Source organism: Zonotrichia albicollis, chromosome 6, assembly GCF_047830755.1.
Source record: "Zonotrichia albicollis isolate bZonAlb1 chromosome 6, bZonAlb1.hap1, whole genome shotgun sequence".
Lineage (NCBI taxonomy): Eukaryota > Metazoa > Chordata > Aves > Passeriformes > Passerellidae > Zonotrichia > Zonotrichia albicollis.
The window spans coordinates 57,135,789-57,163,564 of NC_133824.1; the positions used below are offsets into that span (position 1 = coordinate 57,135,789).

At 38.3% G+C, this 27,776-nt stretch overlaps 1 protein-coding gene across 2 annotated transcripts in view; it reads left to right on the forward strand.

Annotated features, from left to right (window-relative positions):
* Window positions 1-26,464, forward strand: part of PPP2R5E (protein phosphatase 2 regulatory subunit B'epsilon) — a 70,728-nt gene extending 44,264 nt beyond the window's left edge. For both annotated transcript variants that reach the window (XM_005491642.4, XM_005491643.4), the window contains exons 4-14: window positions 9,015-9,116; window positions 11,700-11,792; window positions 15,691-15,821; window positions 15,906-15,965; window positions 16,616-16,724; window positions 17,728-17,781; window positions 17,877-17,927; window positions 18,757-18,876; window positions 19,944-20,071; window positions 21,850-21,951; window positions 24,559-26,464. In XM_005491642.4, coding sequence (XP_005491699.1) covers window positions 9,015-9,116; window positions 11,700-11,792; window positions 15,691-15,821; window positions 15,906-15,965; window positions 16,616-16,724; window positions 17,728-17,781; window positions 17,877-17,927; window positions 18,757-18,876; window positions 19,944-20,071; window positions 21,850-21,951; window positions 24,559-24,658 — 1,050 coding nt within the window. In that variant the 3' untranslated portion in view covers window positions 24,659-26,464. The remainder of the gene's footprint in view (window positions 1-9,014; window positions 9,117-11,699; window positions 11,793-15,690; window positions 15,822-15,905; window positions 15,966-16,615; window positions 16,725-17,727; window positions 17,782-17,876; window positions 17,928-18,756; window positions 18,877-19,943; window positions 20,072-21,849; window positions 21,952-24,558) is intronic.
* Window positions 26,465-27,776: the final 1,312 nt, after the last annotated feature.

Here is a 27,776-nt window from a genome sequence, read left to right on the forward strand (position 1 = left end):
CATCATCTAGGAGCAGGAGGGAAAAAAAGGCACACCAGTCTAAACCAGATGTTTTTAAAGTTACTAATATTCATAGAGAAGGATTAATAGTTAAAGTATTTTCTAAATAATCTAAAATATTTGAAAATAATTTATGTGGAAGAGACTTCTTTTGTTTGAAGGTTTTATAATGTATGTGTATGTTAATGATCTCTGTCAGTGACCCCAAAAGGTGTTTGGCTCTAGACATACTAGGCTAGGAAAAAGTTGCCAGTAGCATTCTTTAGAAGAGCTGAGATTTCTAAAATATAAAGGTTTGAAAAAGTCATTTGTAGCAGCCAGATAACTTAGAGATGTTTTTCATGCCATCTAAAATTTATGCCATTAAAAGCTTTATCCATGCTTGTAACATCACATGTTTTCGTCTTCTCTTGAGCACGTGATATGATTTTGTATATAGCTAAATGTGAAACCACTTGGCTGTTTGTCAACCTGTGTGCAAATCTGCTTCTTTAAACCCCTCTCTATAGCTTGATACAGTGTCTGGCATGTTATTTGTTATTCAAAAAAATAAAATAAACCAGAATCTCCTAATGGCCACCAAAGCAAGTTGCAGAGGCCTCATCCATGTCATCAATATCAGTTGATGGGGAGAGGAATTGGGATTTGTGGTAATGGCCATGAGCTGAACAGATTTATTCAGGAGGGGATTGCTCAGCATGCTTCCCCTGCAGTTTGATGTGTTGTTCAGAAGGGCAGGTGACATTCTTTAGAATTAGGCAAATCTTAGGAAAAATGGCCTTGCCAATTAAGCCACACTCTGCTAAGAAGGAAATGCCTGTAATAGGACTTTATGAGCCAATAATTGGACACTTAATCTAAAATTTATTCCTGTCTGAGCAAAATGTGGAGGCTTAAACTAATGATACTGATTTTTGCTGGTAGATTAAGCAGTGGTAGTTGAAGGAAATAAATGTTTGTTTTTATCTGTGGTATCCTGAAGGGTGTATGTGGTAGAACTGTTTGTGTTTTATGGATGTTAAGACATAGATTGAGGAAACTCATCTATTTAATTTTAAAAATGGATGAAAAAAATTGACAAGCTTTTAAACTGAGAAGTCTGGATGAATCTCTTTGTTGGTGAGCAACCTTTCAGCTCTCCTACTTTATTCTTTAGAAATTGTAGACCTGGGCCCTGACGTTTACACATCAGTGTGTGTTTGCCAGCCCACAGGAGATGGCTAATGAAACTCTCTTCAGATCCATCTTTTAGAATGGAGTAGTGATACTTTGTTCTCTTTTCTAAGTGCTGAAATGCCTCTGGCTTCCCATTGTCATCTTTATCTTTTCTGTAATGGCAAATTGAGTAAAATAAGACTGTAATTTCTGTTCAGCCCAAGTGAAACATCATAGGAGATGTCATGTGGTGTAGGAGCTGTGTTAAGCAACAGAGGGAAAGAAACTTGGTTAAATCAATACCCAAATAAACACAAAAAATGCATTTTAAAAGTCAGATTCTGGTTTGGGTTTATTTTTTTTTTTATTCTCTCTTTCTACTGACATAAATCTGGAGAGATTGCATTGGTTTTTACTGCAGGTTTGTCTCAACAGATGTGAGGGCAGAGTCTGTTCAGGAGTTTGTTTGTGACAGACCCGTTAAACATAAAGAATATCTTGCTAAGCCATGATTTTTTTTTTAGTATGTTGAGCAACCTATTTTTAGGAAGTGTTCTAGCTGTTAGACTTCATAGGCATTATGGTTTTTATATTTTCTATAGCTTTGGCTGTGTCTTGTGACTAAGTATGACATCTTCAGAGTTTCTGTATTAAAATGTTCTTGGATAGAGATTTTTCTGCAGATCCACCTATATTCATCTCACCTTTTTTGATTTAACAAAAAAACTGTGTGTATGTTCCTGTTGCTTCTTGCATTAGATTTCAAAATATAAAATGAATGTCATTTTGAGTTTAAGGGAAAACAATGAAATCATATGCTCTCACAAGAATTGACAAATCATATCCCTTTCTAATGGGAATGTTATGTAAGGCCAGAAATTCTGTATAATATTAGGAATTAATCTTGAACTTCAGTCAGTGGAAGTAGAACAGATTTTGAAGGCATCTGAAATGCTGGAAGGAAAATGCAATGTCCTTTGATTCCCCCCCCCCATGTTTTTTGATTAAAAATTGTCATGTAGGTGCAGCCATAATGGAGCAAACATCCTTTTGTTAAAAAAAAACCACATAAAAATCACATAATATTTTACATTCTGTTCTTCTTTCTTTAATGTGAGGGTTAGCAATTCTGTAGAAGCAAAAAAAGAATCTACCTTTGATTTCTTTTGTACATTATTTCTAAATACTTTTGTTAGATGTTTTTGTTGCTCACATTCTTTATACTCCTAGCTCATATTAAATGTACAATGCTTATTAAAAGAAGAGGCTCTGATGTTTTGTGCCCTTCTCAAAAAATCAGTTGGAGGCAGCTCCTCTTGCAGCAGTTGTCCCTAATAATTTTTCTGTACAGTCTGTAATTACATTTACCTGTATCCATTATTGCTGTGGTTGGTTACATTGGCCTTGCATGTGTCAGACTCTGTCTGCATAACAGTGCAGTGACTGGGTCTGAAGGAGAGAAATAAACTGGGAAAACACTTTCTTGTTCAAGAAGCACTTGAGCTGTATTTATTTATTAATTTATTTACTTACTTGAAGGACCTTTACATCCCCACACACTATTTTGGCTGTGTCAACCTTTAAAGCATTTTTGTCTGCAGACAAGCACAGTGTTAATCTGCTTCTGAGGGATTGTTTTCCTGAGTTTTGAATTGTGTGTTTTGTTCTTTAGTTTGGAGTCCAGGACAGCATGAGTTTTGTAATGCTGTCTAGAGTTCACGTTCATTCATTGGCAGGCTTTCACTTGATCTCCTGCCTGCTCCAGAGGTGAGGGGCTCTTTCTGCTGGTGCTGTGCTTTAATTTGTGCAAGGTACTTAGCTACTGCTGTGATTTTTCAGACTGTATTATAGAATTAACTTGGCACACATTAAATAAATAATTCTTCCATTGAATCATCTGAAAACTTAGTTACAGGGAGATAGTGATGAGTGGGGTTACTGGTAGGGTTTGGGTCTGGGTGACCCAGAGTGGAATTGCAGAGCTCCAGTTCCCAGCAGGGAGGAGGTTGTACCCAGGGCCGGGGCTGAGCTAACACTTCGAATTCAGATCCAAGTGCCATAATCCACCTTGGTTCTTGTCTGAGTGAACAAGATTAGAACAAGGGGTGGTGGCTTTAAACTGGAAGGGGAGAACAAAGAATAATGGCTTGAATTTGGAAGGGGACAGGGCCTGATTGTGTGTTAGGATGGAATTCTTGACTGTTAGCTTGGTGAGACACTTGCACAGATTATCCAGAGAAGCTGTGGCTGCCTCATCCCTGAAATTGTTTAAGGCCACGTTAAATGGGGCTTGGAAAAACCTGGTCTAGTGGAAAGTGTCTCTGCCTGTGGTAGGGCAGATTGGAATTAGATGACCTATAAGGTCCCTTCCAACCCAAACCATTCTATGGTTCTGTGAGGAGTTTCAGGGTGTTTGTAAATTGGGTTTCTTTTGGGCAAAGCATCCACTGCAGGAGTATAGCTACTGATTTTTTCAGTGCAAGATATCACTACAAAGCAGCTCCTCTCTCTGTAAACACACATGGTGTGGACATTGCACCTGGCTCCAGCTGTTTTCTCCTACAAACTCGCTCCTGTTGTAGTTCTGCCAAGAGAAGCATTGCCCAAGGATCTTGGGTTTGCTGCTTCCTCATCTGTATGGATGGAAGCTGCTGCCACCACTGAAGTGGGTGAGGGTAAGCTAACAAGTTTAGGAGCCCAGATCCAGAGCTAAATTCTTGCAGGTTATTGATTGAATTTTTAGAAGACTTAAAGGTCAAGGGAAAATGAGAAGAACTGTTTTCCCCCCAGCCTGTGATCTGGATTGTTGACTGTGTTCACAATCCAATGTAGTTCATTTTGATGCAGCCAAGTCAAAAGCAATGCTTCTGGGCAAAAGAAGGCACATAATATTAAGCCCTGAAAGACTGTGTTCAGGCAAGCAGTGGTGCAGAAAAGAACCTGAGCATTGTGGATTGCCTATCATGAGTATCTTAATATGAATTTCTGGTAGGCTGCACTGTTCAAAGAAGTGAATGTCGATAAATTAATATGACAACATGCAGGAGAAAAGAGGGAGATGGTCTGGCTCTTTATATATACCCCAGTGCACTTGTGCACAGGTGGGAGGTCAAAGGAAGGAAGCAAAAATAATCACAGGATTAAAAACAAACAGAGAAACCAACAACTGCCTGGGTTTAGGAGCTTTGTTTTTCCATTTAACGCCACAGAGGTTGAGAGTTGTCATGTCTATATAAAAATACCTATCTATAGATAGACACATACTGCATATGCAAATATATATATATATACAGGTGTAAAAGAGATCTGGTGGCTTAGCAAGAACCAACAGGGTATCAGGCAGATTCAACCTTGAGATCACAAACAGTGCTGTAGCTAAACTGGTAGTGAAACTTTAGGAAAAGAGAGCTGGTGGAACAGTTTATAATCTTTTAAGATAAAATTAGATACTACATTTTGTAAGATGTTCTTTAGTCAAACTTCTGGGAACAATTCTGAGGGTTTTATAGAGAGATTATAGCTGAGTGACTGCAGTAGTTGCTTCAGGCTCTAGAATATGTAAATGTGTAAATGATATTGAAAAACTCCACATATGCAGATATGTTTCAGAAGGAAAACTCCAGTGTCTTTTCTGGGGACTAGTGTTGTCTCCAGGTTAGATGGCTTCATGATATGACTTAATTTCATTTTATTGCTTCTCTATGTTATTATTATGCACAGCAGTTTAAACATTGTGAGCAGAGATATTGGGTTTGAATTTTATATGTACATGGGGTTTATTTGGATGATTCCACATATTTTTAATTGAAGAACAGGTGTTCCCTGTAAGCTAAATGGGTATCCACTTACCCTGCTTTTATATAGAGAATACATTAAACTTTGTGTGTGTTTGTTTTCATTTCAGCTTTCATTCAGGAAGACTATTACTGATAAAAATCTTTGTTTCAAACAGCACAGAGTAGAAGTGCTCAGCTGCAATTCAGTTTGTGAAGTGTTTCTGTTACAGTGTTGTCACTTTTATAGCACTCCAGTGAGGGGCATGGAGAGGACTTCCCAAAACACGAATTTTGACTTCAGACTTGAGCCTCTTACTACCTTCTTTTCTAAAAGATTTTTTGAATATAAATGTGGTGATAAATGTATCTTGAAGCTTGATGCTTTTACCTTTATATTCCTAATTTTGTGGTTGTGTATTGCCAGGTAGCAGCCATCAGATTTGTTCTGAAATTGCAGCTCATTCTCTGGGAGGTTACAGAGCAGCCTTCCCTGTCTTGTTTGTTTTAAACAAATTGACATTGACTTGTAATTGCCTGGGAGAGTTTTTGTCTTGTGTCTGGCTGGAGTTAGGTGTTAGGTCAGATCTTAAGAAGAAATTCTTTATTAAGAGGGCAAGTGAAGCACTGGCACAGGTTGCCCAGAGAGGTTGTGATTGCCCATCCCTGGAAGTGTTCAAAGGCAGCCTGGATGGGGTTTGGAGCAGCCTGGTCTAGTGGGTGGCATCCCTGCCCATGGCAGGGTGGTGCAAGGAGATGACCTTAAAGGTCCCTTCCAACCCAAACCACTCCATGATTCTGGAGTTTGTGCCTGACTGACACAGAGCTCAGAGGTTTCTGTGCATCTCCAGTCTGGAAATCTGTCATTTCAGCATTTCCACTTTGGTCTGAGATGTTTTTGATTCAGTGCCAATGGATAGATTGAACTGCTTGTTAAGTTGGTTTCTGGCACTTGGGTGTTGAGATTCTGCTTGATGGAGGAGCTCTGGTGGACTTTGCACACCCAGTTTGGTGTGTGCTTCTGAAAGACACAGCCATGGAGAAGAAGTGCAGGTGTTTTTGAGGGCAGAGAGGGCACATCTGTCTTGATAGAACTTTCTAGAATATTGGAGTTCTGGTTTGCCTTCCAAAAGGATCATCTGGGCTTGGAGGCGTTCCTAATTGGTGGCAGACAGAAGTCAGTATTGATCCATGGTCATTTGTGCTGGCTTAGGGACAGGAAACCCTGGGGACTGTGTGTGCAGGCTGGCAGGGATGTCCTCTGCCTTGATGATCCAAGCAAGGTCAGGAGAGAAATGGTTCAGCCATCCAGCTGAAGGAATTTTGGCATGCTGCTTGGGCTCAGGGATCAATCCTAAATAGCTGCCTTATGCCTATCTGAGAAAAAGTCTTTCCAGATCTGATGTTCCTGTGTTGTGTGGTGGCTGTCAGGGTCTCCAAAGTACAGCTGGGCAGTTCATGCATGGAAGGACTTGTTGTCTTCAGTTCTCCCTTAGAGGCTTATAAACATTAACCACCCAGAGGCTACTGATTCAGATAAGCTGCTATAAATTGACACTGCATGTAAATGAGCTATCGTGCTGTGTTGTGGTGATTAATGTAACTGTAATGGCACACATTATCTCCTAAAGTTATGATAACCTGGGGAAATCACTTAAAGATAACCTGTTCTGTCTGTTCTCCTCAGGAGGAGGATATCTGCATTTTGGCTCCACATAGCTTATCTTTGCTCCTAATGCAAACCAGAAAATTAAAGAGAGCAGACTGCATACTAGGACCATATTCTAGCTTGCATTGCATTTACTTCTGCATGTTAATTTTCTTATGCAAAACCCCTGCTTTTGAGTTGCCTTGAGACTGGCATTTTTTAATAGGCGCTCTCCAGAGATCATACTAATTCTGTCCCAAGCTCAAGATCCAGATGTCTGTGCTGGAACTTAGCTAATTGTTGCTGAACCTCTCATACTTCTGTCGTGCTGGTAAGGCCCTGGCACTAACTGCTTGAGGCTTGGTTTGACTTAAATTAAGTCTTACAGGAATTTGTCTTTGTTTAGCTCTTCATTCTGAAAGTATGTACTTTCCCTTGCAGGTTTTACTTGTGCCATAATTCAGTATTTGTTCCAGTTTCTAAACAAAACAGCTGATGAGTGATCTGTAGGTACAAGTTTTAATTATACACGTAGAGTTAAATTTGCAGAAAATTCTTTCTTGTTTCAAATGAAATTTAAAGCAGAAAAGGGGAAAAAAAAGCTGCCTTTGATTTTCTTAGTTTCTTATTTTGATCCAAATCCTGAGAGAGCTGGGATTTTTGACTGTGAAGCATTACCAAAAAATGCTTGAGTAAGTATTTTAGAATCCCAAATCTTTGGATTCAAGGTACATTTCCCACTTTTTACTTGGGAATCCTTTGGGCTGTCTGTTCTACCATAGAAACTCTGTTTTGCTAATTGTGATCACTCCTCCTCTCCCTGCATTTTCATATCAGGGATAGTAGAAGGAGGAGCTGAGGAATCCTTGAGGAAAGACAAACTGTAACATGTATGTATTCCTGGAATAGTTATTTGACCTCTCATGAGATTAGAAATGTCTCTTCATGAAAGGGCTCTTGAGAGAAGTGAAGGAGCTGGGGAAGAGGCAGGAGAAGGGAGAAGATCTTTTCCTAGTGAGTGCTGGCAGTCACTCTGTGCTGTGCACAGGGCAGGAGGAGCTCATGCCCATCTGCAGGAAGTGCTGAGCTCTCCAGGCTGAAAGCAGCGCTGAGCTTTACAGAGAGGGGCTCCTGTGGAGCCTGCCGGACTGGAGCTGCAGTGGCACACACCCTCTTGTGGCAGGAAGGGACAAGTCCCAGCACAAACCAGCGTGGCCTCTTGTTTTCTGTGCTCCCTGGTTTGCCTTGCTCGCTCTTTTGTGTTCAGTGAACATCCCTCACTCGGGTGCACCACCTTTGCTTTCCTGCACTTGCCTCTTTCATCTTTCTGTTCTTGCAGTGCCTGAATCTGTTCTGTCTTGCAAATTCTTAAAACTTCACCCTATTTAAATCTGGTTTTATCAGTATTTGGATAGTATTTAAACTGTGGACTTTAAAGTGCCCTTCTCACTAAGTTGCCAACATACTGAAAATACTCCTTACAGACTAAAACATTTACAGGAACAAAAAGGCTGGAAAAATAACCAAGGGTGCTGAAGAACATATTAGTTTTGTGTCTTAAATAGCTTAGTTTGTCTGAACTACTATGAAGGGGTCACGTATAGATTAGGGGATAACATGCTGCTTTTCCCAGCTGTTTGATTAACCAGCTTAGGGCTGGGTCAGATGCGCAGGAGCAGGGCAGGGAAGGCACATCATCACCTTCCAAGTGCAGAGGGGCCCTCCAGCATGTTTGCAGTTATCAGATTTGCTGCATAATAAGCTGTACGCTCCATTCAGCACTCTAATTAACTCAGGAAAGCTCTCTGGCTCAGTCTGTGCTGATAGCATGAACCTCACAAAGCCAGGCAGTCTCACCAAAGTACCTCTAAATAAGATTAAGCAAAGCGAGCCAGCCATGAAATAAAATGTAGGCTAAGTGTCGAGCAAATACTCTTATTTGCTTTCATTTAGTACCAAGTTCTGCACTTGGCATGAGGTGTCCAAGCATTTAATGTGTGAGTAGCACTGGCAACTCCTAGCAAGTGCTGACAGATGAGACCTTAATCATTAATGTTTCTCTGTAGAGACAAAAATAACCGAATGCTGTATGACAACACTTACAAACACGAGTTGATGGTATTTCCTACAACTCCTAAGCAGTCCTGGCTCCCACTGATCCCATCAGGATTGGGAATTACATGTTGGTGGAACATGGTGGCAGACTGGGTAATGCTGGGATGTCAGAGGAAAGGAGAAAAGCCAAGGCTGGTGGCAGGTTTGTGAAGTGTCAGGTTCCTTAGCCCTGTGCTGCTGCTAAGGATCCTTGTCAGACAGCAGGAAAAAGAAACAATGTCAGTGATGAGTGATGGAGGATGGAGCAGGTACAGACATACAGGGTCCTGAATCCATGACCTGTTTGCAGAATGGATCTCATCCTCCTTTCTTTGCCTTTTCAGGTATCTTGCAATATCTTCAGAACTCTCCCACCTAGTGACAGCAATGAATTTGATCCAGAAGAAGATGAGCCCACCTTGGAGGCATCGTGGCCGCACTTACAGGTTTTTGATTATTTACCTCAGAAGAAATTCTTGTCATTGCTTGATGTATCTAATAATTTTCTCAGCTTTTTTTTAACCTGTGAATCAGAACGAGTCTGTGAGACACTAACATTTATTAATACTGTTTATGATTCTAATATAGTACCTACAGAGAAGGGAGAGAACTTTGTGATATTTCCAAAATGTTAAAGCTTTCTTTCAAAATGATATTGATGGTGTCCCTCATATTCCTGTTTTCCTTCACTGATTTAAAAATTATTTTGCTTTCCCAACTGCTTTGATGCACAAGTATTTTTCAACAACTGCAGCAAGAGCATTGTGAGGATGACACTGCTGGCAGTTTTGCTTTATTGAGGGTGGTTAATATTCATAGGAAAGTGCACAGGTGTTGGCAGCTGATCAGAAAAAATGAATGAGAAGCTGCATCCCTATCTAAGTCCTCCTTCCTCTCCTCAAGGTTTGCTCCCAGATGTTTGGAGCAGGAATCAAGCTCGCACAGTAGCATCCCTTTCTCTGAATTTCAGTTGTCAAAACAAGCAATTTTGAGACCCCCATGTGGAATAACACTGCATCCAGGTCTGGGGTTACTACCACAAAAAAATTGTGGGCCTGTAGGAGTGGGTCCAGAGAGCAGGGTGCAGAGATGATCAGAGGGCTGGAGCACCTGTCCTGTGAGCACAGGCTGAGAGAGCAGGGATTGTTCATCCTGGAGAAGAGAAGGCTCCAGGGAAGCCCCATTGCAGCCTTCCTGTACTTGAAAGGGAGATTGTAAAACAACAAGGGAGAGAGTGGCTTTTTACATGGTCAGATGGTGACAGGACAAGGAGAGATTCAGATTGCACTTTATTAACAAGTTCTTGGAGGGCCTGGCACAGAGGGTGCCAGAGAAGCTGTGGCTGCTCCATCTCTGGAAGTGTTGAAGGCCAGGTTGGATGAGCAGCCTGGTCTTGGGAATGCTGTCCCTGCCCATGGCAGGGAGGGTGAAATGAGGTGATCTTCAGTGTCCTTTCCAACCCAAACCATTCCATTGTTCTGCAATTTTCAGTGAAGAACATAAACTAAACTGGAGAAAATACTTGATACTAATGCAGTAAATTCCTTTGTAGAAAATATAGATGAAGATGCTGTGTGTGTTAGTCAGGATAATGACTCACACCACTGGTAAATTTACAGGAAGTTAGCTTGAGTAACAGTTTGTGGAGTTTGGGAGTTTTTGTGAGCAAAGAAGCAGAATTGATCTCAGCCTGAAATGAGGATTCTGTTTTACAGTTGCATGCACAATCCTGTGAGGGTTTTTTTTCACTCTTTTGTGCTCTCTAATTCAGAATCTGTTGAAATGTAGGTTCATCCCTCATTTATATTTAAATTTCACAAAAAATAAGAATCTTCAAAACTTCAAGGCAACTCTGAGGAGCTGTGCCTGCCTGGAAACAGCACATTCAGTGACACTGGTGCTGTAGTTCAAAAAGTCATTACTTGCATGGAAATGAGGGAGTTTCTTATCCAGTGGATGACTTAGCATTGTCAAGAAGAAATTCACCAAAGTATTTGTGAAAAGTCAATGGAATTGATTTCCTGATGATTTAATGTTGGTGTTATGTAAGCTGTCACTTTTCCCACAACTTACTTCTAAACCTCTCTCCTTCTTTTTGATTTTCTATTGCTTCCTTTGAGAAGTCAGAGAACACACTTAAAAAGTACCAGCAGCAGTTTTGCAACATATTTCTGTCATGGAAAAATTTAAAATTATTTTAAAATGTAATTTTTAAGCTTCCTTTCTCCTTTCAGTATCAATATTCATACTGACTAAAGACAAAAAGGAAGAAGTTTTCAGTGGCTGCTCTTTATGAAAAGGTTCTGCAAAGAGAATGGCTGGCTGGTAGCTCATTATCAGTGACAGATCAGAGTTGCTGTCTTATGAGGCCACAGCAGTCTCTGTTTCACTTCACTTCCTTGTTCCCTGCTTTTTATACTCTTCTTTTTCTCCACTAAATGAAAAGTCTTGCATGTCCCACTGAAGAGTTTAGGTAGAGATGGAATTGCATGAAAATAAGCAGATTTTCTCCAGCCCTGAGGCTAATCTTTACAGTAAGTTAGGAACTTCTGAATAAATTCTGGTTTGTATTCTTCTTCTGTGTTTCAAGTTGTACTAGAGCACTACTCTAAGCAGTTTCTAATTTAATTTAAATATTTCCAACTGTTTCACCAACCCCTTCAGAATTGTAATGTCTGTATTTGATGTGACTTCAGCAGTTCAGAGGGCAGTTTAAATGTGCTTCCCAATTACTCTGGGAAGCTTTACAAGATGATAACAAGCATTACAAGATGGCAGTGCCTGTTCTTGGTGATGAAATGTCTTTGACTGGAGTTAAATAAGCAGAGGCAGCTTAAAAAGCTCATGTCATTAATTTTAACTAAAAGGTGGTAACTTAATAAAGGAGAAAAATCTTTTCTGTTTTTTTAACCCTTTGTACTGGGGAAAAATAAGCACTTAATCTTTAATAATTTAGGGAAATACTAAAAATATAAAGAGTAATCAAGTCATAAATTAAACCCATGTTTTGTTTATTTTTTCTTTTGCAGCTTGTATATGAGTTTTTCATACGATTTTTGGAAAGCCAAGAATTTCAGCCCAGCATTGCCAAAAAGTACATAGATCAGAAATTTGTATTGCAGGTAAGCTGGTGTGTTTTCTTTAAGGCTTAGTGCTGCTTTTGGGGAAAAAAAAATCCTTTAAAAAGATTTAGTTTAGAATTTGAAAGTGTAACTTCATTTGCAACAGAAAAATGCTAAACCAGCATCTACAATGAAAGTTTTCAATCTATGGAGGAAATGGAAAAAGGTGTGTGTGTTTATATGTTAGTCTCTGTTACTATAGATACATAAAATAGATAGCTTGGATCCAGTTTCAATACCTCAGTCAAAATATTTGACTTTCTGGTTTTGAGACAGAGCTGAAACAGTAATTGTTGAAAAATGAAAAGTTTCCCACCAAGTAATCTCAGAATTCTGTTCTCTCTATCTAGAGACTACTTAAACACCAGTTTTAATGTGCCTTAGTATTGTTTATACTTTTGTTTTCCGGGTAAGCCAGGACACTCCACAGATACATTTTTTGTCTTCAGATTTGAGAACAGGCCTGGCTTGGGTTTTGTTTTCCCTTTGTGAGTTTTTCTGTAACTGCACAGTCAAAAAGAACTTTGTGCTTGATGCTGTCTGTAGCTTGCTTGTGAAAATCAGGGGAATTTAGAAGGATTGCTGTTTAGTTAGAAAATGGAGTTTCCTTGCAGGCTGTCACTTGAATGGAAAAGCAGCTTGGAGTTGGCAGGAGAGACTCAGCATTTCTGAAGATCTTTCTCTTGCCCCTTATCACTCATGGAGCTTTTATTTTTCCCTGTACTGCTCAGGCAATAAAAGTTGTGCTTTTACTGTTCATCTGTGTTGTTTGGATGAAGAATACCTGAAAAATGTAGTGAACAGAGCAATTTCTGTCCTTACATTCAAAGTTTCAAAGAAGATAATTCAGTTTCTTTCTTGATATCACAAGACCTTCTTCATCCTACAAAAGCAATAGGATATACTTAAATTTTTCCTTTATCCTTCTCCTAAACACAAGAGCATTTTTCTTTTGGATCAAACCTCTGGTGCTTTCCTTTTTGTTCATCTTAGTAGTGATTTGACAAGAAGATTCACCAATGTGTTCATCCAGTACCTGGTGGAGATAAAAGAACATGCATGACAAATCACTCCTGACAGGTTTTTTCTGGCTGGTTTTGGTTTGATTAGATAGAGCAGGATTGCATTAGGATGAATACATGTGCTCTCCTTCAAAATCTAGTAAAAATAATTCTTAGATGCTCCTGTTCTGTGCTGCTTGGTCATGACTGGCAACATCCCACTCAACCTTTTCAAGACATTCAAAACTGTCAGTTTGACACAGAAGAATGGGTCTAAACCAAGGATTTTTAATTTTTTTCTAAATCTTGCTAGTTTCCATTAAATCTATTAAATGGAAGAATATTATCTACTGAAAGAGGGGAATATGAGATTTTAAAACCTACATATCAGAAAACATGATATGACAATTAAAAGGGCAAAGGAGTTCTGATGATCCCTATGTTCTTATGGGGTTTGGTGATGCACATTTTTATATTGCTGTGCACAGTGTCAATTTAAAATACACATTTTTCTAGAAAAAGTTCTATTCAGACATACATAGACACACATATGCACACTACATATAAGTAGTTATATTTCCATGTGTGTAAATACTTTGTGGTGAGCTGTAGGAAATTGGGGTGTCCTTCCACTTCTTGTTGTGTTTGTTGTGTGTCAGGGGTAACTTCTGGGTACCTGCAGATCCCTTACACAGGACAGCAATTTGAGACTTAAGAACATGAAGCATTTTGGTGTCTTGTGACACTGACAACACAAATGGGACTTTTGGAGTATTTGAAATCAGCTTTTTCTCAAAATTAATTTTTTTAAAATTTTAATGATGTGTTTCTTGGCAGTAAGGATGCCTGTATAAAAAAAAAAAGAAAATGTTAATTTTTTAATGGACTTTTTTCAAACTTTTTGCTTGTTTACTTGCTTTTTGCATTCTTTTATTAAGTATAGCTGTGTTTCTGGCTTTCAGCTGTATGTTTTAATAAAATACTGTATTTACCAGTGTAGCTGTTCATTTCTAAAGCCTGCTTCTGTACAGTTTGAAATGGTTGGCAGTGGTTGCTAAGAGACATACTATTCAAATATATCCACAAGTCTCTGTTATGTAGGTTGCTATTTTGGAAAATTAATTTCCCTTTTCTATGTATGTTTAGAATAGTCAAAATAAATTATGGAAGTCCTGCTGCTAATTCATAAAAATAAGACTTTATTGTTGAAACCTGAAAACCAATTGGACATAGCAAAATAACAGTCTTATTATTATTTTTTTTTTTAATGAGAGACTTAGTTTAGCAATGTTTCCAGATAGGATCTGCATAAGAGAACTGGAAATATAAATACTTTTCAATCCAGTAAGAAAACAAAAACCATAAGTGCTTCCAGCTGTTTGCTGTCTTAGGCTGAAATGTTCTATTTGGGGAAGGATGAGGTGACTATTTATTTATTTAAATCCAGAGCTAATTGAGGAGAGCAATGTGTTTATAACCTCTGGAGGGCAGCTGACAAACCTCACACTGCCCTCATGAAATCCCCACCACTGCAAAGATGATACAGTGAGGTCTCACTGCAAGCTGCAGAAATGTTCCAAACAATGAGGAAGAATGTGTGCATCACACATTCTTGTGAATGGGTGTTAGAAAGCAAGACCCCAGACAGCCTAACAAATTTAAATCATATTTTTTCTTATCTTTTTCACCTCCTCAGAGTTACATAGTAGTTTAACAGGGATCAGGTGTAGCATGCATACACTGACATATCTACTTGCAATAGGTATTTATAATTTATCTGTTTGTGAATCTAAGATAATTTTGTTTTCTGCCACTCGTGTAATGATTTTCTGACAGCATCTTACCCATTTGTAAGACCTGTTTGACAATCTATTTCTCTTGCAAGACAGGTACTGATTCACAGTTAATTTTTTTCACGCAAGACAGATACTGGTTGCCTATGATTACTAAAAATTACCTAAAATTCCCTGATTTCTGCATATTTGTGGCAGTTGGTTGTACTTTTTGCTTTAAAGTTTACCTCTGCATTTATTCCAAACATCCACCAGAATACCCAATGTTGTGGTGTCACAAAAAAAATGAAGAGGGTGAAAGAGCTCATACTCTTGTGGCAGAGGATTCAAGGGGAATAAAACAAAGAGCTGCAGGTGATTTTCCTGCTGCTCATTTCACGCAGCTTCAGGTGTCAGTGTTTGGGATACATTTTGTACAATACCATACTAAAACATCTTCTTTCTTGGCTAAGTCTCACATAACCATCTAAGATCTACTTAGTAAACATGGGTTTTCTATTGTTTTTTTTTCTTTATTCATTGTTTTGGTTTTTTTTAATTGGCATTGATAATGAAATCGCCATTTTGTTCAAAGTGAAGGATTAATTCCCTGTGATGCTTTTGATTTGTGGCAATTGGTGGAGATCCCATAGCAGCAGATCCAGTCCTGGCATGGACTTCCCTGTTGAGTTTTTCCACAGCATGAGGGCCTTGCAATCACTAGGAAAGCTTAAGAGCTCTTCATATGAATGGCAAGCAATTAGAAAAATGTGACCTTGACACAACCTTGTGAGAACAAAGTGTTAGAGCAAATGAGGAGCTTCTGGTTCTGTAGAGTCAGGGAATGGTGGATGGTAAAAGGCAAACTGCCTTATCATATTTATTTTTGGGGAGAAGATGGGCAGCAATTTGGAGCTAGTAATCACAAATTTATTATTCTGATTTTGTGATGTTATACTGAAGTGACAGCAGGTTTTTTTAATACTGGATATCTACTCCTGGGGTACCATGGATGTCACATTCTTTGACTCATGTGTTTCCATGAATTCAGTTTGATACAGAAGTGTGTTGTGTCCTGCTTGTCAAGTGTCTCCTGTTTCAGTTCTCTTTTTCCTTTAAACACAGCTGTTGGAGCTGTTTGACAGTGAAGACCCTCGGGAACGAGACTACCTAAAAACAGTCTTGCACAGAATTTATGGCAAGTTCCTGGGCCTTAGAGCATTTATCCGAAAACAGATTAATAATATTTTTCTACGGTAAGTTGTGGAAGAAGGAGCTTTTCACTTATGAACCCTTTAGGAAACTGATATATTGCTTATATTTAACTTTTCTTTTTTTAGATTTGTTTATGAAACTGAACACTTCAATGGCGTAGCTGAGCTGTTGGAGATTTTAGGAAGGTAAAGGAGTCTTTATTTATTATCTAACTCAGACTTCCCTTTGGACACGTCAGGGTAGTGTCAGATTTGGAAAAAGTATTATGATAATCCCTGACTCTGCAAACAGATGTGTGCACATGCTCATCTTTAAGCCCATGTGCAAATCTCTGTCACATCTTTGCCAAGAATATCTAACTACAAGTTCCAGCCAAAGTGTTGGGTTGATTTTGTGTGTGAGTCCATTAAACACTGCACACTTCATCCTTACATGCTGGAGGATTATTTTTTTCTGAGCACACTTAGCAGAGGGGATGTTTTGAGTGAGTCTAATTTTGGTGCGTTAATTACTCAAGACCACCTTGCTCAGATGAATTTACAGACCACATAGACAGGTCTTTTCTGTTTGGCAGCAGGTTTGTGCAGCTGTTTATGTGATTATTCCTAATGGGAGCTGGATTGCTACCTGGATATGTAGTGCCCTGCTAATATAAATTAATACTGTTTATAAAGCAGGGCCAAAAGCAGGACCAAAGTCTGCAGCTGTTTACAAGTGCTGTTTGTAAACAGCTGCTGACTGCTAAATATATTTTAATCTAGAAAGTGCTTGTTCAGACCTCAGTAATGCTATCTGTGATGATGACACTAACAACTATTTCTTTTCTCATTTCCAGTATTATCAATGGTTTTGCTTTACCTCTCAAGGCAGAGCATAAACAGTTTCTGGTGAAGGTGCTGATCCCTTTACACACAGTCAGGAGTTTATCACTCTTCCATGCACAGGTAGAAATTACGAAAATATTTGCTGTTCAGTAAGAATTATATGTATATTTTTAAAGGTTGCTTTGTAAATTTAATTACATGCACATAAAAAGGGGGAGAGGAATTTTAAATGTGGAAAAAATACAATTGATTTTTTTCAAAATTAGTTCAGTATCTCTTGTATGAGAAATATCTAGCTGCTGTTCTGATTAGGTAATTAAAAACATAACATAAATCTGTAATAGTTTGGAAATTTTATTTGGTAGTTAGCTCTATCTCAAGGTTTTCCTCTCTGCTCTTTTCTCATTCTCACAAGTTTGCCTTTCCCATTCTCTCTCCCAAGAGGATTTTTCGGGTTCCTTAGTCTTGTCCTGTCAAGGCTGTTCTTCACCCTGGCAACCTTCTGAATACTAATACCCACATTTTTTCATATAATATTCTCCCTCACAGTTTCCTTAATACTGCATTTATGCTCTCATACATCTTTTTATACCTTCAGCTTTCATGATGTAATTTTTCCTCTGATAGCTGCTACCTGTTGCCTTTCTCTCTCATTTTCTCAGAAAGTGAAAATTTTCACTATTTCTTTTGGTGACAAAGCTCTGTTTCTAAGTATGTTATTCCAGGTTTTAGCTTTGTCGACTCATCTTGCAAGAATTCTCATGACTTTGCTGTATAAAATTAGTAAAAAGTTGCACTTTAAGAGAATAGCAGAAGCTTCAAAACATTTCTTGTATAACTATATTTAGAATTCAAAGTTGTTCTGATTTTTATTTTATATGCTACTTTGTCACTCTAATTGTTCTTATGTAGAACAATTGTTTCTTATAAACTCATTTCTTATAAACTGACTTTTGAATGGATTTGCACAGTGCAAACTGCATCTTAGTCTAAAATTGGATGTAGTTTGAGAGAGCTGAATAGCATCTTGCCTTAAGTTTTTATTTTTAAAGAAGTTGAGGTTTTGTGGTTTCTTTATAGAAATGTTCTAATTTTGTTTTTGTAAATTGTTACCTCTTCACAGCTGGCGTATTGCATAGTACAGTTTCTGGAGAAGGACCCCTCACTCACAGAACCAGTAAATATTTCTTTCATACTTTTTTTTTCACAATGAATGGTTTACTCTGTAGAGAGAAAAGTAAAAAATCTAACTTCTTTTTCCTTCTAATTTAGGTCATTAGAGGTTTAATGAAATTCTGGCCAAAAACCTGCAGTCAGAAAGAGGTAAGAGATATGCTGATATTACAAAGAAAAAGAAAGTTATTTTGCTCTAAAACATAATAAGCAGAGAATCTTTAAATAATTTGAGGTCAATAGCACATTCTGTGGTGAATCTTGGTATTATTTCTTGTAGATGATTTTTCAGTACTTTAATTCTATTTTTTTAAACAGTTTTGACTGTGCAAAGTTTGGTAAGTCTGGTTCCTATTCACAAAATAGTTCCTGGTTCTGCTGCAGAGAATTTTTTAGAAAGGAGAAAATAAACATAATTAAAGATAGGTTGGAAAACTCTGTTAGATTTGGAATTGTTTATATATGAAGACAGTATTTTTCCAGTGAGGATGAAAGATACTTTATGTGGTGTTTACCTACTAAACACGTAAAAGATGCAGTTAAATATGTGCATTTTTGTTTCAGATGCAAATTAGAGTTTCCCTAGTGAGGTTTTGTGAAACAGCGAAACTGTTATTTTCAGTGTTGCTCTCGAAAATGGGGTAAAATTATGAGAATCTCCTTAGTTACTGAAGTTGGAGCCTTTGTTCAGATCTTTGTGTGAGACAAGGTTTTCAGCATGGATGTTTATCCTGGTTCAATTCTGAATTTCATTCAAAATACTTCAAATGCAGCACTTGAAGAAACTTGTCCTTGTTTTAAGGGACTGAGTCCAAAAGCTGCCAGTGGAGAACTGATGACATTTTTTGAGACAGGGTCTCACTGAGCTGAGTGAGGTTTCCATTTCTTCCTGAAGCAGTAGAATTTGGAGGTTACCATCATTCTGCAGAACAAGATGATTTGGAGGTTTTATATTCAATGCTTTCTTTTTTGTCTTTAGGTCATGTTCCTAGGAGAGCTGGAGGAAATCTTGGATGTAATTGAACCATCACAATTTGTCAAAATCCAGGAACCCTTGTTTAAACAAATTGCCAAGTGTGTCTCTAGCCCTCATTTTCAGGTCAGTGGTAAAGGTTATTGTTTATATGGGAATGTATAGTCTCAGTTTCAAACATAACTCCCCTCAAATGTAAATATTATTCTATGTTATGTTTTTAAGTACTTGTCCTCTGTGGAAGAGGATTATGTTGGGGTGGAAGGTTAGGTCTGAGCTCCATTAATAACTTGCTGGAGGTGTTTGGGGTTACAGCTCAGAGCTTGTCCTTCTGAGCCCCTCACAAATCCTTAACCTGTGTCCAAGCAGGCTTTGAGCCCTCTCACTGAGGGTGGCAGGTGCTGGCCCCATAGGCCCTGGAGGATGGATTTGCTCCCTGGTTTTGGTGCAGTTCCTGTTTTCTGGCTTGATTCCTCCTAACCATGTACCCACGTGTCTGGTTAGAGGTGACACAAACTGTGTAGCCTGGTTTAATCACATTGTGTAATGGGAGGAAGGGGAATGGATGGGATGTAAATGGATATGTGAAGAGGATATAGAGTTCATGGCCTGTAGTGTCTCCATATTAAGCCTGGTGATCTGTCCTGGCACAAAGACAGATGTGACTTTTCCAGCTCTTCCTTGGACTTCATCCTTTTTTAAATCATAATTCAGATCAGCATCCTCCTTCTCCAGGGTAATTGCTGTCCTTGGTTCCTTCCCCACACTTCAGATTTCTCCTCCCTTATCCAGCCCAGCTCCTGGGCCTTTCCCTGTCTCCTTCCTCTGGTATCCCAGCGCTGCTGGGTTTTTTCCAAGTGCACTCTTCCTGATTTTGAGGGAAAGGGTGATGGGAAGTCTGTCTGCTCTTCCTTCCCCTCCTCAACTGGTGCTGTGTCTGCACCCAGTCTTCAGTGAGCAATAACACATTGCTCAGGCAACAGAGAGTGGGTGCTGTGGGATCAGAACTAGAGGATAGAAATTAATTCCATTAATGCATGTTATGCTACTGATTAGAGTAGTTGAATTCCAAAACTAATGGCTCCTGTTAGCCCATCTTTGTGGAGTTTCTCTGTGATTTGTTTTTCTATCAGAAAATCACAAAATTACAGCTATCTGAATTCCTGTTCCTGTTTTATTTCTTTTACTCCAAGGTGGCTGAAAGAGCGCTGTATTATTGGAATAATGAATACATCATGAGTTTGATAGAGGAGAACTCAAATGTTATACTTCCCATCATGTTTTCCAGCCTTTACAGGATTTCTAAAGAGCACTGGAATCCGTAAGTTTGTGCATTAACACTTTATCTTTCAGCATTTGACTTCCCACTGATAAACTCAGGGAGTGTCTGCTGCAGAACATGTGAATGGGAGAGATGCAGACTCAAAGCTGCTCTGAGCAAGTGCAGCTCTGTTAATGACAATATGTATTAGTCTGCACTTGAGCTTGTCTCAGTGTTTTTAATTAACTGGTATGTGTACAAAAATCACTACTTTGTAGGATAAAAATAGGCCTTCTCACAAGCTGGAAAAAAGAAGAAATTAAATGTTACATTGTTATTGAAGGAAAAATGTTGCTCATCAAGTGTTTCTCCTACGCAGTTTTTTTATAAACGGGTTGGCTCTTAAGCCTGATTCTAAATTGTCTAGAAGAATATCTGTTGGCATTAATAAAGCTTTGTGGCTGTATCATCAACTGATACCTCTGGGAGACTTTTAGTGTTGGCATTTTTTTAAACATCCATGAAACAAACAGACAGTATATTCTTTGGTTGGGTTTTTCTTTCTACATTTATTTAAATACAGCTGTTTTCTATGACAATAATGAAGCAGTTACTTAGCATTGATATTGTGATAATTAGGCAATTTTATTTTCAACTGAATGGCCTAGTAAAAAGTGTTTTTATGAAAAATTGTATTGCAGGAAGATGACATACATCCTTTGTTTTAGTTGCAAAGTTTTTTTAAGTCAAGATGATTAGCATTTAGTAAAGCCAGTATTTTTAATGAGCTGTGCTATGTTCAGGTTGCTTTGAGACCTTACTGTAAAGTGTTTCATCTTTTCAAACATTGGTCTTTTTGTTCTGTACTAGTCAAACTCTCAAGGTTGTGTGCTTACATGACAAATCTAATGCTGCTGGAAAGCCTCTGTAACTTAACACTGGTCACAAAAAGACACTTTACAGTCTCAAACCTTTTAATGCACTGAGATGCTTCTGGTAATGAGAATATTCCAGTATCCCAATTCATAGAGTTTTCATACCCATAGTAATTTTGTTGCACGAGCCAGGTAATGACACATCTAAAATAAAGGAGCTATTTAAAGATTTTTTATATTTAAAAGAAATTTTTTCACGTAGGCAACAAAAATGAAAGTTTATTTAAAGAGATGAGAGAGACAGGGGTGCGTGGGAAATGGCACATGGTTTGTGTGTCCTGCAAGGATTAGCTCCAAAGGTTCCTGGCACTTGTGCTGTTGATTCACTGCCTCCTGGCTGAGGAGCTGCTTCTTAAGCAGCCCTGGGTCTGAATATGACAGCCAGAGTAGTGGATCAGGAACTGTGAAAGGGAAAATGAATAAGAACTGCATGAGCACAAGGAAATCACTCTTGAAATACAGCTTTGTATTTTGCATAGATGGAGTGAATATTCAGCTTCATAGAAGAGTCATAAGGAAATATGAATCACTTTCATTTTGTGTTTGAATTCTATTCCTTGTGCCAGCATTGATGATTTGAATCTCTGAAGTTGCATTCAGAATTGCTCCACAGCATGAGGGAAGAGACTGTAGTTATGTGTAATAGCTTTCTGTTGTTGCCTTTCACGCTGGAGTTTTGGCCTGCTCCATTTCAGTAGTCAGTAGGGACATGAAAGCCCGTTCTCACCTTTAAGTATGTTAATCCAAAGTAGTTTCAGTGCAATCGAAGAATTTACATAACCATGCTTGCAGGAACAGAATTGGTCATAGAAAGGCTGCGAAGAGAAGACACTTTTTATTTCACGTTTGATTTCACCTGAAACTAATGGATTCCTTTCTTTCTTCTCTTTCCATGTTTCACAGGGCTATTGTGGCTTTAGTCTACAATGTGTTGAAGGCATTTATGGAAATGAACAGCACCATGTTTGACGAGCTGACAGCCACTTACAAGTCAGATCGTCAGCGGTAACTTTTTAAAGCTTTTTTTTGTCAGCTGTGCACATGGCCTGCAGTTTAGTTCTCCCCTTACACTCAGGTGCAGTTGCAGAATCTCAGACATTATAAACACTGCCCCATTTTTGCCTTTGCCTGCTTGTTGGGCTTCTCATTGCAGGATGTGAGATTGTGTGCAGGTTGTTCTCTAGGCTTTATTAAATACAGTATCCACTGCATGGCTTGGGAATCCACATTCCTTGGCAATTCCTTTTTGACTCCACATTCCAAAACACTTAAGTGTGTCAAGATCTTCAATGACAAAAAGAAAACGGGTTGAAAGGTAACACTTTAAGTAAAGACTTAAAAAAAAAAAAAAAAGTTGCACTGAGGTGTGGAAAGAGACATGAGGGAAACCTCTAAAATTTGATTTTCCAAGCTGCTGTTTGTTGGCTCTTAAAGCAAAGAGACATCTCTCAGCTTTTTTGTTTCTTATTCAGAGGTCCTGCTGTATCTGAGTCTTTCAGCATGCAGGATCCATTCAATACACCACTCATAGTGGCATTAGTTCAGCTCCAGTGCCTTCCTGTCTTTTCTGCCATTTTCCCTAATCTTTATTTCTCCATTACGGTGCAGCATCTTTTCTCAAAAGTTTCACCTTATGCAAAGATTAGGTGAAAAAAATGAGCAAATTTCAGGAACTTTGAACAGGCTGCAGCTTCATTTCAGCCATACTTTGGCTGTGACTCAGGGTTCCCCCAGGCAATGCAAAGGGCACTGCATGTCAGCAGAGGTTTTTAGGGTAGTCCAACCTTGAAAGTCTCTTGGCTGCTGTAGTTTTTTGGCTTGTGTGACTGGAGTCACTGGCCTTTTATTCCTCTTTGTTTTATAGCCCAAAAAATCTGCACATAACAGGCTAGTTCATTGATATGATATTTTACTTCTAGAGACTTTAGGGATAGATTTGAACTAAGAAGCCAGATATTCTTGACATGTATTGATAAATAGGTGCCAGTCATGAAGTGCAGTTGAGACAAACTCTGTGGTTTCCTAGCAAAAAGGCAGAGAGTTTTAGGACTGATATCTAGTCCAGATGTTCACTGAGGCAGCTTGGTGACCTGAATCCATTTGTGGCTGCACTTTGCCCTTTAAGATGAGGAATTCTGCTCTGAACAGCACCAGACACTGCAGTGGTGTGTCCCATGTCTGGATAGTGGGGGAACTTTGGTGGCTGAACTGCACAAAGAATTTCTTTTGCACCTGCTGACATTGTACTTCTTACCAAGGCTGGTGCTAACCATGTCACCATTTTTATTTGGTTCTTATCATTTTAAAATCTGAATGTATAAACCCAGGATATTTACCTTTAGGTTTTCAGAAAATCTTCAGCATCTTAATAAAACCACATTTTGGAAGGATAGCTTTGATACCACTTAAAGCTTGAGGAGAAATATGTTCAATATTAATGGCTAGGACAGGTCAAATAGATGAGTTGGATGAGGTGATCATCCTCTAACAGACCTTTAGGTAAGCAGGCATGTATTTCCTAATGATTAGAAGATAAATATTGGTAAGTAGCCTGAAAATATAAGGCTATTTCACTTATTCTTATATTTAATTTTAAATACTCTCCAGTAACAATAAGGCTCTTTTTTTTCCTTTACTGTTCTTCAGGGATTTATCTGAAAGTTGTATTTTTTTTATATGTTTAAAATCCTCTTGGGAAATCAGAATTCCCAACAAATGAACCAGATGTTGGTATGTTGAGTGAATCAAAGTGTGTAGGAATGGTTCTAATCCCTTGAAATACTTCTCAAGACTTCTCTAATGTGACTGGCAGAGAATCTGTGTATCTGTCATTGTTAGATTTCCATTTCATCTAAACCTGCAAGGTGACGTCATAGAACTTGAGAGCATTTTGTGCCTTGCAGTCTCAAGGAGATTTATTCACAGTAAGCTGAGGCAGAGACAGGAAATTTAGAAAGCAAACAATGCAGGTAAAGTAAATGTTAGGTTTGCTGTTTAATTTTCTCAAATCAGCCACTAAAGTCTGTTTTTAAAGCAAATGCTACACAGATCTTGTAGGAATTTGGTGTGGAAAAAGAGAACTCACTGCACAAAAGGCAAATCTTGTAGGTTGAACTTTGCCTTGGTTGGTGCCTAAGCTATAGCGAAGCCAGCAGTCAATGTAAGTAAAAATAGTGATTCTAAAAGAATCAAGGAATGCTTTCTAGAAAGTTGCTGTGATTTAAAATATTATTTATATCTTAAGTAAATAAACATGAAAATAATTACATAACTTAGTCCAAAATGTTAATTTTTATAATTTTGACAGATCAGTTCTGTAGTAAAAGTCCACTGCATTTTTTAATTCCTCATTGCAAATTAGTGTCTATGAATACTGTCACTTTGCTCAGCTTACATTTTATGCTCTTCCCATACTGCTTTGTTTAGGTAAATTTATGTAAGTAACAAAAAAAAAAGAAAATATTAAAAAAAAATTAAATATACATTAGGAAAATTGCAGTTGTTTACAAAAATTAGTGCAGCTATTTAATGTCAGCTATATATTTTTAACATAAATATTATTTATCTCCAGTCTTCTCTTCTGCTAACTCTTTGTTTTATTTCATCTGTCAGTGAGAAGAAGAAAGAGAAAGAGCGTGAAGAACTGTGGAAAAAACTGGAGGATTTGGAATTAAAGAGAGGTCTTAGACGTGATGGAATAATTCCAACTTAACAAAAATACAAAACAGCATTATTAACCTGTGGAGTCACACATTTATGTAGTAGAAGATGGAGCAACAGTTTTCTGTATTGTGCAACTTTACAGTAGATTTCACATTTGTTTCATTATTACAACAGCACTGTATATACCTGTCTCTAAGTAAAGGAAAAAAATAAGGACTTTAATCCAAAGTTTGGACAACAGATGGACTTCTCAGAACTTTGCAAACATAATCATTGTTTTAACCCTTCTTTAAAACCAGTCTTCAAAGATCTGTTGATGAAAATTGCAATGTCAGATTCCATTGTCAGGACCTGTTCCTTATTTATCGTTAGCAGAGAGTATAATACAACTTTCAAATGTGAACAATCTTAAAATTTAGCTTGTCTTTCTGCTAAACTGTTACGTGTATTTATAGTAAAAGAGAAAAAAAGACTGTCATTTCCTTATGAGTTTGTGTAACATCCTCCTTCTCTGGATAACTTTACTGTAATTTGACTTTCTTTTCTTTTTGCATATCTTCATAAGTTGAATGTCCATTCAGATCAGGGCCATGAAAAACATTGGTCCTGAATAAAAGTTTTGTTTACTGGTGTGAGCATTTTTTTAGTACCAGGCTGTCTCTGGTGCTTCCTTAATTTGAACATTAGGAATTAAAAAACGAGTAGGTGATAAACATAGTAGGAAAGGGAGCTTTGGATTCGTGCACCTATTTATTGCAAATCCAAATTAGTGTCCACAATCCATGGAAAAAAAAAAAAAGGGCAGTGGTAACACCCTGGACTTCAGTACCTAACCAGTATTAGTGATGCAGCATTGGACACATGAACCAGAGTTGATTTAGATACACCAATTGCTAAATTATTACAGTATGTTCTTATTGGACCATTCTGAAAAAGTAAAGACACATGCTAAACAACACAAGCATGAAATTGATATCCAGTGGTCATGGATCTAATTGGAAATTGAGTTGAGATAGCAGTTTGGACAGTTTGGAGTTGTTGCCTTACTTTTTAATATGTATTTATAAAGTGTTCCAGCAAAAGAGGATGTAGCCTCTAAGAAACATACTCTAGTGTTTTTGTGGTTCTAGTACTATTACTCATCACAGTACCAGCCCTATGATCTTAGCTGGAAAGGATTCTGGATAATACACTTCTGCATTCTCATCTGGATGCTCATTCCTAACTACTGTATTTGTTACCAAAAGTGGTTCTACAAATGCTACTGAAAAAAAAAAATTCTGGAAATCCTAATGTTCTGAGTATTAATAATAAAGTTTAAAATGCTTTTATATCAAAGGTGCATTGTGACCAAATTGTTTAAAACAAAAGAGGAAAAAAAAATACAAAAACAAAGAAGAGGGCTGTATTATAAGTATACATTATTGGCTATCTGCTTTGTATTTGAAAGTGGAATCTTACATCTTTGGTAGGTAAAATGCTGATAAGACTTCTGTACAGTATATATTTAGCTAATGCAGTTGCATTATTCTATACCGGAAGGTATGTGTTTCAGGATTTTTCTCCAGGATGCTTTTGAACTGTTATAGACATATGACAACAGTGAATTGATAATCCTAAACCATCAATCCAGCAGTATTTACAGTATAAAAATGAATTGGTGTTCATGAGTCTTTGTGATAGTTGCAAACATGAATTTATGACCTGTTGCCATTGATAGAAATACAGTATAAATACAAGCTTGTATATTTTTCTTCCTACCTTTAAATATACAGTAGGATTTGAAGTTTTCTTGTTTTCAGGCACGGAAAAAAAAAAAGTAAAAAAGAATTCCCTCCTAGACTACTGACTGTTTCAGGATTATCAGGTCACAGTTTGTACTCCTGGGTCTGCACACACTAATGTTGTAAACTCAAGGCTTTGTAAGAACTTGACACTGTTAATTCTGGAAAGAAAAAAAAAGTGGAACTAGTCATATGCAACACCAAACACAACATGATTTAATGGGATTACTATGAGCTTCTTTTAAGAACATTGACTGGGACTCAATGTAAATTAGGCAGTTACTGTCATAGTTGAAACATTTTATTTTAAAGTGCTGAAGCAAAGGTGCAAGCTGAAATACTGAAGATTAAATAAATTTATAACAAATCATGTCCCTTAGCCCATTGATTTTGACAGTCTTTTATTTCTGTTACCAAGAAAGCAAACTTGCTAGTGTGATTTCTGTGTGAAATGATCATTTCACAGTACAAGAGGGTGGACTCAAACTCATGCTCAAAGACTATGTTCCATTGTGAAAAACTGAGAAAGAATGGAGGAATAAAACTTGATGTTCTTCACCTGGTGGAGTAAAACACAACAATGTGAAATTAGAAAAAGCACCTTGTCCTGTACTTAGAGTTTAGGTGAGTGTTGTTTGTTCATAACTATTTTTGGTTTTGCCATGTCATTCTACTCTTGATCATACAAAACTGACCAGACCCTGGTGGGTTGCAATATTTTGTGGCCTCTTCCACGGGGACAGCGGGGAGTGTCTGACGTTCCTAGATGATTTGTCACTTCTGAGAAGGAATGTTCCTTCAAGGAGGAGGAGGTGATGGGCTGTTGCATGAAGTCTCTTGACTCTAAAGGCTGGGTGAAGCACCTGAAGATGCACCTGCAGCCAGGACCCCGCGTGTGTCGCAGCCCCAGCACCGTGCCCGGCCCCGCAGGGCTGGAGCTGCAGCAGGAGGAAGAGGAAGGCAGCCCGTGGGCCCGAGTGTGATCAGTGCATCATAAATTACATTTCTGTTTGTTTGCTTCTTGAGTTCCACAAACCACCTTGGTTGGTGTCAGTGTTGTTGTTGGCTGCTCGTGCGGCAGCGTGGGGTGTCCTGTGTGTCCTGGGCCACATTGGTCTCAGGGGAAGGGTTGGGCACTGCTGCTCACAGGAAGGAGCTGCGGGGGCATTGGGGCGTGGGGATGTAACAACTGTGCAAGTAAAGTTCCTCTCGTACACTCTGAATTGACCACATGTTGCTTTCTTCATCTTGCACGTCTCCCGTACTGTTTTCCTTTCGTTGCTTTTGAGTGTTTTTTGTCTCTCTTCCAAAGGTTGGAATGCTTTAAATAAAGGTATTCTAATGCCATTGGAGCGTTTTGCTAGCAGGGTTATAGTAAATTTA